This window comes from Ictalurus punctatus, chromosome 20 (assembly GCF_001660625.3).
Source record: "Ictalurus punctatus breed USDA103 chromosome 20, Coco_2.0, whole genome shotgun sequence".
NCBI lineage: Eukaryota > Metazoa > Chordata > Actinopteri > Siluriformes > Ictaluridae > Ictalurus > Ictalurus punctatus.
The window spans coordinates 19215329-19230325 of NC_030435.2; the positions used below are offsets into that span (position 1 = coordinate 19215329).

Consider the following 14997-nt stretch of genomic DNA (forward strand, 5'->3'; position numbering starts at 1 on the left):
CAAAACATAATACATTCATACAGTATCTCTATATACACTATATGACACCAGACCATTACACCCATATATGTTTTTTTGAACATCTAGTTCCAAAGTACTTTCCGCTTTGCTGTTATAATAACCTCCACTTTTCTGAGAAGGCTTTCCACTAGATTTTGGCGCATGGCTCTGGGGATTTGTCCTCATTCGGCCACAAGGGCTTTAGTGAGATCAGGCAGTGATGTTGGGTGAGGAGCCCTGGGGTGCAGTCAGTAGTACCAGTTCATCAGAAAGGTGTACAGTGGGGTTCAGGTCAGGGCTCTGTGCAGGAAACTTGAGTTCTTCCATTGCATCCTTGGCAAACCATGTCTTCATAGAGCTCACTTTGTGCACAGGGGCAATGTCATGCTGGAACAGGTTTGGGCCTGTTGAAAAACTACAGCATACAATGGCATTCTATACAATTGTGTGCTTTCAACTTTGTGGCAACAGAACCACATGTGGGTGTGATGGTCTGGTGTCCACATACTTTTGCCCATATGTATCTTTAATTAAGTATATTAAGTATATTATATCAAAGTCTATTTTGGGTGCACGTTTGCCCTATATAATGTGGTGCCAATGCTGGCAATGTGAATTTAAAGGACATTCGTCCAATGATGGCACGATAAACAAAATTACATCAAGCCAATATTGGCACCCAGCGTTACTAAAATAGCTGATGTTGGAAAAGGTGCACTTTTTTACCTAACAACACAGGTAAGAAACTGCTGTTGGGCCAGTGTCAGCCATTTCTTTGGGCCAGCATTGGGTGTCAGTGTTGGCTCAATATAATTTTGGCCATTGGGCCACCGTTAGCACGATGTTACTTTGCTTCCTGGGTTGTTAGGAAAAGTAAACCTTTGCCAACATCAGCCATTCCACCGGTCAATGTTGGGTTGTTTTAAATTACTGTACTGACAGATCCCCTAACCACCCCCCAAACCCCCTCCCCAGAAAACAGTACCCTCTAGGGTGCCCAAATGGTAGATGGTGTGGTGTGATGAAGGGCAATAAGTGTTGAGAAAGCACCCTCATAGCTGCCCTTACAAATGGAAAAAAAGGTAATGAAATGCCTTTTGGGGTGCTGCTGTGTGTGAGAAAACTTGATGAAGTGACCTCTAGGGTTTCCATACATGTAAGAAAGCATGCTCTCTGTGGTGCCCTTCCAGTGGAAAATATATGATGCAGTGCCTTCGAGAATGCTCCTACTTACTAGAAAACATGACGAAATACCCTCTAGCAAACCCTTCCAGCAGGGAATATGTGATGCAGTGCCTAATAGGGATCCCCATACGTGCAAGGAAACATGATGAGGTGCCATAATGGGTGCACATCCTGTGGAGACCCACTGCGTGTAGGAGTGTCGCTTTTTATTTTTTCACCCCTGCCTTCCAGACAGCTTGGATCCACCCTGGATCTCTCGTATGCCTAACGCCCAAATGTAAACCTGGCAACCCTGCACTAAGGTTAAGGCGCTGCCGTAAACAATGAAATAAACTCGCATTCGAAAAAAATACAACTGGGTTATAGAGAAGAAATATTATTTAATTGAATTTACAGCTAATCTGAAAGACCAGAAAACAAATCAATCAAAGCGTCGCACTTTATCCAGCCAAAATACCAAAGTATTTTCATGCACACATCATGTGTTTGACCAAACGCTAAAAAAAAAATTACCCACCACTGAGTATCAGTAAATTTCCTTTAAAATATTAAAGCAATATTTTTTTGTTTACAGAAACTCTGACTCTTCAGTTATTACCCATATATCATTTTATACCCGATTTAGAAAGCCTAAGTAGAAAATAAGAAGTTTTTATTGTATTGGGATACAGCCTGGGCGTCAAGAAAACACGCCAAACCGGAACCGGAAAAGACCTTATGGACTTCCTTTGTTTTGTCAGAAGCCCAGAAAAAACCAGGAAGATGGGACCGAAATCCTCAAAATGGATACAGTTGTTGCTCATTTGTTTCTTTTATTCACGTAAGTCATAAAAATGACGCTTTGCTTTTTTCACATTCGACACAATTTCTGTCGTAATTTATACATCAGCTTCTCTCGTGCTAACTTTCTTTGGAAATCCGCAGCCATGGCTGGTTAGCTGAGGGAGCGCTGGCTTCCTTCCACTTACCATGTTTCCTTTAAGAACAGACATGTTTTAATAATTGATTCTACTTGTCCATGCTTTTATGTCGAATTATTGATCATAACACCGTTTATATACGTGACTGTTGTTATACAATAGCATAAAGAGTCCCAGAAATGCGGTGTACATGAGCTTGACAGAGTGCTGTCTCATTTCTTTCTATTTCAGATGTAAGCTGTAGCTCTGTGGAGCAGAAGATCTATGTGGTAGTGAACAAGACGACTCCTTGTGTTCGGCTTCTCAATGCCACCCATCAGATCGGATGTCAGTGTGAGTACAGTGCTAGTGACCGGGATAGGATCATCCAGATAACATGCTGTAAACCTATTTCTACAAACAGTTAACACTAAGTTAATATCTGACTGTTTTATTTAGTACAGGATGTCATGTGACATGAACACCTACACCTAATGTTATGTCTGACATATTTCAGTGTGATGTTACTAGAGTCTAGGCGAACCCGCTGAAGCATTCTATCGCCTTACGGAGTCAAGTTTTCCCCTACACTCGACCTTTCCTGCTAATAAAACTGTAAAGCAATAAAGTAGACTCACAGGTGATGTGTTAGATATGTAAGGAAGAAAACACAACGCTGCGTGCTGGTGTAGGTGATCAGCGATCGGGTGGTGTGATGCAACCTGATAAATCGGTTACATAGGGGACTATACATAGGGGACTATGTATAGCAACACCACGTCGGTTGTGCCTTCATCGTTGGATGTACATGGACATCCACTTCTCGGTCGGTCCTCAACACTTCCTGTCTTTTTGAATTTGTTAATAAGTTTGGGAACAGTGTCGTGCGTGATGTGTTCGCCGGGTTCCCTGGTAAAAGTCCATCGCAACCTTGCGACAGCTTCCTGATCCAGCCACGAGAATGATTTCAGTTCGTTCTTCTTTTATCAAGATCATTCTTAAAGGCTATCTGAAAAAAAAAAGTTTATACACGCTCGTTCTTTATTTTTATGTTTTTCGCCCACGTTGTAGAATAATAATAAAGTTATCAAAACTCTGGAATAACACAAAGGGAACTATGGGAATTATGTTGTGATAAAAAAATCCAAAATAATTGAGTATTTTGGTATCTTTATAGTAGACACAGTTTTTGCCTAGAATTTCCATAAATATATTCTTGGCATTTTCTCAACTGATTTCTTGAGGAATTTCCCTGAGATGCTTTTTAAACAGTATTAAAGGGGTTCCCACATACGCTGGACACTTATTAGCTGATTTTGGAATATTTTGCTCCAAGTCATCCATTTAAAAAAAAATAAAAATTGTTTGCAAATAAAATTAGTTTTCTAATTAAAGAAATGAATATGTCGGCACGATTATATTTTTGTTTACAACGATTTCAAACATTTAATCATACACCTTCAGATCAAAATGTTTTTAAGATGGTGAGAAACATTTCAGTCTCAAAGTTTCTCCAAACTTTTGACAGGGTGTGTGTGTGTACATGTGTGTGAGTATATATACATATAATGTGTATATATGTATGTATGTGTATATATGTGTGGGTATATGACATTTTGCTAAAAAGTGTTAATTTCCCCAATATATGGAGACTTTTGGGACACACTGTAGAAAGAAAATCTAGCTAATACCTACAGTATTTGTCTGTACAGGTTGTAGGATACGAGGGAGACGCTCTCCTAATGATCGTTAAAGAAGTTTTATGGTACAATATCCATCCATAAATCCATCTTCTATACCGCTTATCCTCTCCAGGGTTACGGGGAAACCTGGAGCCTATCCCAGGGAGCATCGGGAACAAGGCGGGGATAGTAAAATATACAGTATGTATATTAATAAAACAAATGCAGTTAAAGGAAAATAATCAGTGATAGGATGGTGTGTTACTGGAGTTACTGTTACCACTTTGAAACAGCACATAAGTGTTTTATTCCTCTTATTCCACACTGATTAATTGATTAATGACACTTCTTACTTTTTATCTATTTATAGTTACATTTAACATTGTGGAAGGTTGTTGAGACAAGTTAGTTCCCGTTATCACTTATTTCATGGTACTGGTAAACAGTCATTCCCTCACTTAACTCACTTTTACTCTCTCAGCAAGTAAAAAAAAAAACGCAGCTTGTCACGTTACTGAGAATGTGCAATGTCATCTGTCCTGAAGAATTTCCCATGGAGGAAAAACATACTGCCTGTTACAGACCAATGACACTGGAGACTCCTTCCATAAACATTAAATCAATAAAAAATAGAAGTATGTTTATTATTAGTTTTAGATTATGTAGAGCGTCTACCCTACATATCCCTGTGAGTTGTTACTATAGAAACGATAGCATAAACAATCAGAAAGAGCACGTTCGTATAAATCTGGGATTTGACTTACGACTGGAACAGTCAGAGGTGCTGTTAGAGAAAATGATTCCACCCAAGTGCAGATGCTGTAATAGTCTGCAAAACATTAATACATGTGTGATTTGGCTGCCACTATACATGAACAGCATTTATGTGACTAGACATAATGTTTCTTGTGTGTGTCTGCGTGATCCAGCGTCCATATCAGGAGACACAGGGGTTCTCCATGTGCTGGAGACGCCAGACGATCTGGACTGGATCACCGAAACGGGACCTCACGCTCCATACATGGTGCTCATGGAGACGCCTGCCTTCACCAGGTGCTGTTACCCATAAACACACACACTTTCTTTTTGTCTTCCTGTTCCTTTTTATGTCTGCTTTCATTTTGTTCCACGGTGTCTTAGCTTGTTCTTTTCCCTTCCTTTTTCATTCTTTTTTATTCATTTGATTGGTTTCTTTATTTCCTTTCTTTCTATCCTTTTCTTTATTTTCATTACATTTTCTTTTCCTTGTCTTTGATTTCTTGTTTTCTTTTACATTTTCTTTTATTTTCATAAATTTTATTTCCTTTTTTATTTTTCTTTTTTTCTTTTCTTTCTTCCTTTTGGTGCTTCCTTCCTGTATTCTTTCTTGGTTTCTTTTCATTACATTATTTTCTTTCCTTCTCTTTGATTTCTTTCTTTCTTTTTTCATTTTCTTTCATTTTCATTCCTTTTATTTTTTCTTTCCGTTTTTATTTACATTGTTTTTCTTCCTTCCTTTCTTTCTTGCATTTCTTTTCTTTCTCCTTCCTTCCTTCCCTTCCTGTGTTCGTTCTTTCTTTCTTTCTCGCTTGCTTTACTCTTTTCTCTCTTCACCCCCTCCTTTTTTTCCAATTTCACTTTTTTCCTTCCTTCTTTTCCATCCACTCTTTATTTGTCCTCATCCCGTTGGTTAGTACTGAGCGTGTTCTCTCTCTCTCTCTCTCTCTCTCTCTCTCTCTCTCTCTCTCTCTCCCTCTCTCTCTCTCTCTCTCTCTCTCTCTCTCTCCATCTCTGCGTGCAGATCCACGATGATGAGGCTGAAGAACTCCACCCGGGTTGCAGGAGTGGCGGTCATTCACACGAGCACACCTCCAGATAAGGGGTTCTCTCCTCACACGTCGTGCCCCAACCAGAACACAGGTTTGTAAGCACAGGATTGTGTGTATGTGCATATTGTCATTGAGATTATGTAAGCGACTTGTTTTTGTTCTTTTTTGAACGTGTCATTTTGGTCTTGATTGCTGTCAGGAGTGTACACTCAGAGCTACGGCCCAGAACTGGCCAACTGCAGCACTACAGTGTGGAACCCTCTGGGTAACGGCTTGTCCTATGAAGACTTCCCTTTCCCTATTTTCTCTCTCAAAGATGACAATGAAACACAAGTCATTCGCAAGGTGGGTGTTTGTGCCAGGGCAACTTACAGGCATCCCATGATGTGGGAAGAGTTAAACAATTAAGGAGTATTTTTTTTTTTAACCTTGTACATGCTCTTTCTGAATCTCTTTTTATTTGGTATATGATGCACCACATAGATGCTGGAACACCACTATGTTATAAATTGTGTAGTGAGCATAAATATAGTGAATACAAAGCCATTTGGGATTTGGCCTATATGTTTGGCAAAGGCTTACACTTAAACAAAAAAGACAAGTTGAAGATGAAAGGTCATTATATGGTTTCAACGTTGCCTAAGAAATAAATTATTCAATTCTTTAAAAGATGGTTATGAGCAGATATTCTAGGCAAAAAATAGCCATATCTTTATTGCAGTTTGTGCAGTAGTCTCTCTCTCTCTCTTTCTCTCTAGTGTTACGAGGATCACAACATGCGTGTGAATGGCAGTGCACCTGAATATCCACTGTGTGCCATGCAGCTCTTCTCTCACATGCACGCAGTCACAGACACAGTGACCTGCATGCGACGCACGGACCTGCAGAACAGCTTCAGCATCAACCCAGGTACACACATACACATTTGGGGCAGTAGTGGCTCAATGTTTACAGCTCCAGGTTACTGATCAGAAGGTCAGGGGTTCAAGCCCTTAGCACCGCCAAGCTGCCACTGTTGGGCCCTTGAGCAAGACCCTTAACCAAGGCCCTTAACCCTTTCTGTTCCAGGGGTGCCATATCGTGACTGACTTTGTGCTCTGACCCTAATTTCCTAACAACCTGGGATATGTGTTGAAAAGTATTTCACTTTGCCTTAATGTATATGTGACAAACGAAGGCTTCTTCTACTTCTTCTTCTACAGGTATAGCATATGGCTCTCACTAAAGAGCAGCCTGTTGCCCAGACAAACAAGGTGTATTTACCTACACTGTTTCTGTTTCTCCTCCATCAGAGCAGCTGTGCGATCCCCTAATGGACTACAACGTGTGGGCGACCATACGACCCATTAACGCTACCGCCAAGGGACACAAGGCGAACGAGAGCATGGTCATTGCAGCAACCAGAGTGAGTGCGGAGATTGATGTGGAGATGAATATTTCTCTGTCTCTTATAGCTTATCTCTTTGGTCCACGTTGCACTGCCATAAACATACTGCTAAATTTAGTTTTGGCGTTTTTAGCTGTCAGAGTGTCATCGGTATTAACTTTGTATTTTGAAGAACCTTCAGTTTAATGTATAAACAGTCAGAAAGGAGTTAAATGAGCCACCATTCTCCAAACCTAAAGAAATACTGACTCCTCCACCACCACTACTGCGACATGGCAATGGTCTTGTGGTTGTGTAGGGCCTTGTGACAGGGTTGCACTGTGTTCCTTAGTAGTAGACAAGCAAGCTTTGTTCTGGATGTCTATACCACTCTTTGTCTTCTTAATGTATGTGTATACACTACCAGTCAAAATTTGGAGACTGAAATGTTTCTCATGATCTTAAAAACCTTTTGATCTGAAGGTGGATGATTAAATGTTTGAAATCAGTGTTGTAGCCAAGATATTCATTTCTTTCATTAGAAAACTAACATTTTATTCAAACAAAAAAAACCACTAAAAATATTCCGAAAAGTAGCCAATGACTACTTTTACATGGACTGCAGTAATCTAATTATTGACCTTACTCTGAGTAAGATAATAATGTGATTAAGGTGTTTACATGAGTCACTTTTAGAATACTACTTTCATGTACCCGTTTTACGTGTTTATAGAATATAATTAGATTAACGGCACATGTCATTACATCCCCACACCACGCCATCCGACGTCCCTTCAGAATTTCACGTATCAACATACAGTTTGTCTGCGTTATGGTACCGTATACAGTTTTGGGTGTTTTTATTTAATTTTTTTACGAATGCTTTAAGTGCAGTTAATTATTTGTCATGCTGTACATGCTAATAGACAACTGCTTGAAGCCGTAGGCTGCGTCCCAAACCGCGTACTTACCGACTATATAGTAGCCCCCACTACAGGCCTATAGTAGGCAAGTATGCGGTTGGGGACGCAGCCGAACTCTCTTGTTCGCCGTAAAATGTTGAGCACTGCCCTGTGTGAATGTGTCCTGTCGCAAAATGCGGTGAAAACTCTCACACGACGTTAATAATGTAATTAAGGTGTTTACATGTCTGTAATACACGTCCATAATGCGACTAAAACAGGAATACTCCACGTCTTAATTCGATTAGTGCTTACTTCGAGTATGACCTTAATCGGATTAAGGTAATTAAAAATTGCTGTTTACTTGGTAGTCTTAATCAAAGTATCGTCTTAATTGGGTTAAGAATGGATTACTGTTGTCCATGTCGACGTACTGAATAAGTGTCCAGCGTAGGTGGGAACTGCTTGAATACTGTTTAAAAAGCATCTTGGGGAAATTCCTCAAGAAATCGGTTGAGGAAAATATCAAGAATACATTTCTGGAAATTCTAAGGAAAAAGGGGGTCTACTTTGAAGATGCTAAAATATCAGATTATTTTTGATTCATTTGGGATTTTTTTTTTTAATCTCAACATAATTCACATAGTTCCATTTGTGTTACTTCAGAGTTTTGATGACTTTATTATTATTCTAAACTGTGGGAAAATAAAAATAAAGAATGAGTGTGTCTAAACTTTTGACCGGTAGTGTATATCGCTTTGTTTTTCATTCTCTCTCTCTTTCACACTCAGTTGGACGGCCGATCCTTTTTCTATGATGTCGCTCCATCCGCAGAGGGAACAGTCTCGGGCATCGTGACACTGTTGGCCGCCGCCGAGGCCCTCCGCTCTGTCACTCAAGTGGCGCCACCCCCACGCAATATTTTCTTTGCCTTTTTCCAGGGGGTGAGTGTGTTTTTGTGTATGTGTGTCAGTGCCGTTACATTCTGTGTTGTGCAGAAAATTCTTCAGTATTTGATTCTTTCCCCACTCACTGTGTATCTTAGGAAACATTTGATTACATCGGTAGCTCCCGGATGGTGTACGATATGCAGAACAATAAATCAGTGATTGATTTTGACAACGTGCACTCGTTTCTGGAGATCGGGCAGGTTTGTGATGTGCCAACACACCTGCACATTCATTGCATACACACACACACACACACACACTCAATAACTGTTGTGTTTGCAGGTGGGGCTGTGGAATAAACAGAGCCTATGGATGCATTCGGATCCCGTATCTCGGAGGAACGACACAGTGAATGAGGAGGTGGGTGACGAAAAGAGGCAGTGAAAAAAAAAATCGAGCAAAAACAAGTGAAAAAGTTTCGCTTCCACTGTGTTCTTGTTTAACTCACCTGGCTCACTTCCATCTCATCATTTCAAGGTTTCATCTCTGGTGGCCAATATCAAGTCTGCAGCCTCCATGTTGAATCTCTCATTGGACGAACCAAATTCCACTCAGGCCTTACCTCCCTCCTCCTTTCAGCGCTTCCTGAGAGCTCGGCCAATCCCGGGAGTTGTGCTGGCAGACCATCAATCCTCGTTTGTCAACAGGTAGGCCGGTTTATCAGCAGATTTGTCAACAGATTTCACCAATCAAATACTCTTCAAATGTTTATAATATTTACCTTTTTTGTAGGTAAGTGTTCAAGATTTGCTTGAATGCTAAATAATAGTCCATTGAAACACTGATTTAATGACATTTTTTAGCTAAATGACACAATGTTGCTTATCCACATTAGTTGTGTTAATGCTGTGTTTAAACACATATGTCTAAAACATATAGGTACTTATGATATATTTCAGGGCTCTATGGTGACAATTTATTTTAGGAGCACTTGTGCTCCTAATTACAAAAATGTAGGAACACAGTCAAAAAATTTTGGAGCATGGTTGTAGTTTGTTTGTTTGTTTATTTATTTATTTATTTATTTATTTATTTTTAGAGAGATGGTAGCATTAATGTGCCACAATATAACACACAAGTAGGCATGAGAAAATTTGAGCCTGTCAATTATGACAGAATTTAGGAACATAGTGTGAGCCATGACACATTAATTTACCTTCTGATAAACTAAATTTAATATTTTCAGTTAATTTTACAGGATGTATACAAAAAAAAAACAACCGTGTACACAAATACAATAAACTTCAATGTTCAGTGTTTGAAGTCTGCTCCTCTTAAATATATTTAAAGCTACACTATTAGACATTTTCCACTGTCATGGTTCTGGGCTGGAGCCAGTTCTCGAACCGCTCTGTGTATATTGTGTATATATATGTGTGTGTGTGTGTGTGTATATGTATGTGTGTGTGTATATATATATATATATATATATATATATATATATATATATATATATATATATATATATATATATATATATATATACACATACACAGTATCTCACAAAAGTGAGTACACCCCTTACACCTTCTCAAATGGAAGGTGGAGGAGCACAAGGTCTCTAACATCCACCAACTCTGTGATATCATCCTGGAGGAGTGGAAGAGGACTCCACTGGCAACCTGTGAAGCTCTGGTGAACTCCATGCCCAAAAGGGTTAAGGCAGTGCTGGAAAATAATGGTGGGCACACAAAATATTGACACTTTGGGCCCAATTTGGACATTTTCACGTAGGGGTGTACTCACTTTTGTGCCAGCGGTTTAGACATTAATGTCTGTGTGTTGAGTTATTTTGAGGGGAAAGTAAATTTACACTGTTACACAAGCTGTACACTCACTACTTTACATTGTAGCAAAGTGTCATTTCTTCAGTGTTGTCACATGAAAAGATATAATCAAATATTTATAAAAATGTGAGGGGTGTACTCACTTTTGTGAGATACTGTAGATAGATAGGTAAGATGATATCATGCAAGCATATAGGTAGTTAATTTCCACTTACTGGAGTGTGTGGTTTAATCTCAAATATAATTTATTTTTATTTAATATACACTACACAGTGCTGTTCAAATATATACATAGTGACTAGGAAGCCAGTTTAAAGAGACCTAAAAAACATTACTGTCTGTAAAATGACATTTTGTATGATGTTTTTATAAAATATTTCCTCCTCACGCATTTCTTCAAAGGGACATTTTTCACCATATGTGCGTTACATGATACAAATGCGTGTTGTTTAAGTAATTGTCAAGGAAAATTTTGAGGCAGGTTGAGTCAAATTAGTTCTTGCATACATTGTACATACTTCTTGACAAAGTTTTATTAAATGTTTTTGCCTATGTCATATAGGTATTATGAGAGTCTGTATGACACGTCAGAGTACCTGAACGTCAGCTATCCTCCCAACCTAAGCCCAGAGGAGCAGCTAGAGTATGAGACAGAGGCTGCCAAGGTACCATTACCTTAGTCAGATGTACAACTATGTCAACAAATTTCACCACTCAAATACTCTTCAAATGTTTATAATATTTATCTTTTTGTAGGTAAGTGTTGAATGTTAGATAAATGTCGGTACAACCATAGTGCATGTTCTTGTTCAGTCGCAGTGGAGGTGTGCTTAGTATCTCTCTCTCTCTCTCTCTCTCTCTCTCTCTCTCTCTCTCTCTCTCTCAACTTTTTCTAGTCCCTGACTGAAGTGGCTACTCTGGTAGCTCGCTCACTGTATAAACAGGCCGGAGGGGAAGACGGCATGCTCAAAAACATCACTGCTGATACAAAGACTGTGAGTCACATGACTCACTGATTCACTCACATGATCACATGATCTGTTCCTCCAGCGACAGATCAAGTGATCTGTCGCTGGAGGAAGTGGAGGCACTGAGATCATATCTCTCTTTATTTCAGATGGCGAAGTTGCTGTATGGCTTTCTGGTTAAGTCCAATAACAGCTGGTTCCGTTCCCTGCTGCCCCGTGACTTGGTGTCAAGGGAGCGCAATCCCATATTAGGTTTGTTTGTTTGTAAGTTTATTTCCTGAATATACTTTCAAAATACACACTCTTGAATGCTCCCTCATTCATTCTTGCTCTTGTTGCTTCCATCCTTTGTAGAGTCAGGCCCTCCTCAGTACTATGTCAGTCTGTCGCAAAGCCAACCAAAAAGTGTGACCACCTTTGTGAAGTACATTCTGGCCAATATGACTGGCACTGCCACCCGCCTGAACCAGAGTCAGTGCCAGAATCCGAAAGACATTTCCGGAGAGAGCAAAGATGTACGTCTTCATCTAGTCAAATGAATATACTTGAGTACACTGAAGCTGTCAGAATCTTGCAAGTTTCATTGTCTGTGCACATGTTTATATCAATGTCATAAGGGGAACACCCTATATGAATATAGGAAAATAGAGCATCACAGTGGCCCTTCTAAGTCCCACAAAATGGGGGGGGAATGAGTGTTTGGGTCATATTTAATAATGTGTTGTAATTAGTTTAATAGTGTAGCATTTCTGGCATGACACAAATATGTCTCTGAAATCATTAAACCACAAATATAAGAGCCAGATTATGCATAATGAACTCCAGACACCTGTTAAATTTGTGGTTTAATAAGAATAATGACATCCTTGCTTTGTTTCAGAGGAATATGTTAAAGAAATTACAATGTTTTTAATATAGGGGAAAAAGTATAATAACTGCAAAGTATCAGAATTTGGTAATCTATCAACGCATGAACACTCAGCATTCTGATAAACTCTGAATGTACATGCATCAGTAAATAAGTGGATTTCTTTCTTACAAACATTCGCTGCTGTTTTGCAATTTGTCTGCAAAGTCACTAAAGACAAAGGAGATGTTATACTTCTTTCTGGGCATCTCGTTTTTATCCAGTTATACTAGCACGCATTCACAGAATTCAGTGATGTACAATTACAATCAAAATGATTCAACCCCCATTGCAAATCAGGTTTATTGTCAAAACTTACAGACTTTCAGCGGTTTGCCATGAACAAATGGCAAAAAAAAGCACTTGAAATAGTTCAATACAATGAATGTTTCAAGTGATTTCCTCAAATTTAACTGAAAATGCAACTTATAATGACTTTTCCAGTATTAAAATTATTTTGTCTGTAAATTTTGACAGGAAACCCGATTTGCTGTGGGGGTTGAATAATTTTGATTGCAACTGTACGTGCACTGGAGGACCTGACTATTAAGCAATAATCCAGTATAAGTTGTTTTTCCGAATCGTATGCTGTGTAAAGGGCCACCTAATTTAGATAACGGTCATATTATCACCATGTGGGTAAAGACATTTGCTCAGTATTAAACTGTACTGAGAATTTCTCTCTTGCTGTTCTCTCAGCTCTACTCATACGATTGGGTGTCTGGCCCTGCGTCAGAGAACCACACAACAGGGGAACCTTTTTGTGTGCGCGCACCTGTGCGCCTGGCAAAAGCAGAGTCCCCCGCCTTCGAGCTGCGGCAGTATGGTTCCAGGGAGTACTCCACATGGACAGAGTCACGCTGGAAGAACATCGGAGCTCGTATCTTTCTAGTCGCAAGTCCACAATTACAGGTAACGCGTTGAATCCAATATAGAGGAAAACGATAGTCATAATTGAAATAAGATTTGTTGTGTAGCTCTGTACACCCCCAACATCTGTGTTGTTTCTATGCAAACTGTCGAACTTTAAGGTCCCCCCCATTCATCTTGTCTCACAGATGCTGACTCTAGGGGTGGGCATAGCTGTTTTGCTGGTGTCTCTAGTGGTGACGTACTTCATCAGCTCAAAGGCAGACATTTTGTTCAGTTCTACACATGATGCCCCAAGCACCACCTATTGAACACATTTATACTCAGCTCTCAGAAGATCTCGCACTCATACATTCATACAGACTTTATTACCACTATCCAGTCTCCAGCATTAATTTATAACTCAGAACCACTGTTCAGTCTCTGGCATTACAACGTCATACTCAAATGTCTAAGCATCAACCTGTCATTGTGCAAAGGACTTTCTTACAGGAATGTTTACTCATATGCAGACCTGGGTTCCTGAAATAACATTAATCCAAGCTGGTAGAGGAAATACACGATAATATTTAAAGACCTTAACTAGACCTGGTCTCACTGGACTGAACTCAACGTTTTAAGGCCAGGTTTACAGGCTGTACAGAAAATGTGGGTAGGAGGAAGATGTGCATAATTTCTATTGTTCCTTTTTTTTTTTTTTTAAACTGCAGAATTTATTTGTGCTTACTGTACTCTGGGACTAATCTGAAGATTTTTTTATGTATAAATAGTGCTTATGGAATTTGTGTGTATATGAATATTAAAGAAGTGGTTTGTAATTTTTAAAGCCCTCTGCTGTCTGTAAGGTAAATAATTAGCAATTAAAAAAACGATTAGCCCTGTGCCCAAATGACCTCACTCATATGTTGAAGCTACTGTTGTATGACCTGCAAGTTGCCTTTTTAAGGAAAATCTTCAGAAGGTTTGCTTCAAATAGTGAAAGAGCTCATTTCTGGGCCAGAAACCTGAAAGGAACAAACTAATCAGATCTATTACATCATTACAATATTGTGAATCACACGTTTTGTAAATGGCCTTTGAGCTTTTATATTACAGGTTTAGAACTGCTTTTAAAAATTACCAACTACATCTTTAGTGTGTGTGTGTGTGTGTGTGTGTGTGTATGTATGTATGTAAGTGTGTGTGTGTGTGTGTGTGTGTGTGTGTGAAAGAAAATGAGGAGTGAGATAACTGATGAGTATTATGAATATGATTGCATTAGTCTGTATGATTATTTGTCTATCTGTAAGCAGTATGTGCAATAGTTGTATCAGAATCCATTGAACTTTCTGTGTAAGGTCTCATAAAGAGACTCCATTATTTCCTGTCCAGTCTGAAAGACTACTTGTAAACTCTAAAGATTGCTAGGGGAAGGACATATAGTTTTTTTTCGTCTTCTGTAACTACAAATCTCTGCAGTTACCAGAATTACATAAACAGTTTGAGAACACTGAGCAATCAAATTAATAGTTGAGGAAATTAATTTAATTTAATTTCTGGTGTGTTTTTTTCTGTGAGAATGAGAGTAGAATCGATGCCTTGATTACTGAATAAACCTGGATTATCTGACCAAGCTTCCATGTAGTATTATTTAATTTGAAAATTTTTAATTACTTTAAAAGACTAATTTATTT

At 39.0% G+C, this 14997-nt stretch overlaps 1 protein-coding gene across 1 annotated transcript; it reads left to right on the top strand.

The window, feature by feature from the left end:
* The first annotated feature begins 1869 nt into the window (after positions 1-1869).
* Positions 1870-14932, top strand: ncstn (nicastrin). The gene is made up of 17 exons (XM_017495411.3): positions 1870-2005; positions 2337-2438; positions 4696-4819; positions 5547-5665; positions 5774-5919; positions 6333-6483; positions 6867-6979; positions 8634-8786; positions 8888-8992; positions 9075-9152; positions 9270-9439; positions 11142-11244; positions 11476-11574; positions 11697-11799; positions 11902-12062; positions 13154-13366; positions 13513-14932. Exons 1-17 carry the CDS (start codon positions 1903-1905, stop codon positions 13633-13635), a joined length of 2166 nt encoding a protein of 721 aa, XP_017350900.1. The 5' UTR covers positions 1870-1902; the 3' UTR covers positions 13636-14932.
* Positions 14933-14997: the final 65 nt, after the last annotated feature.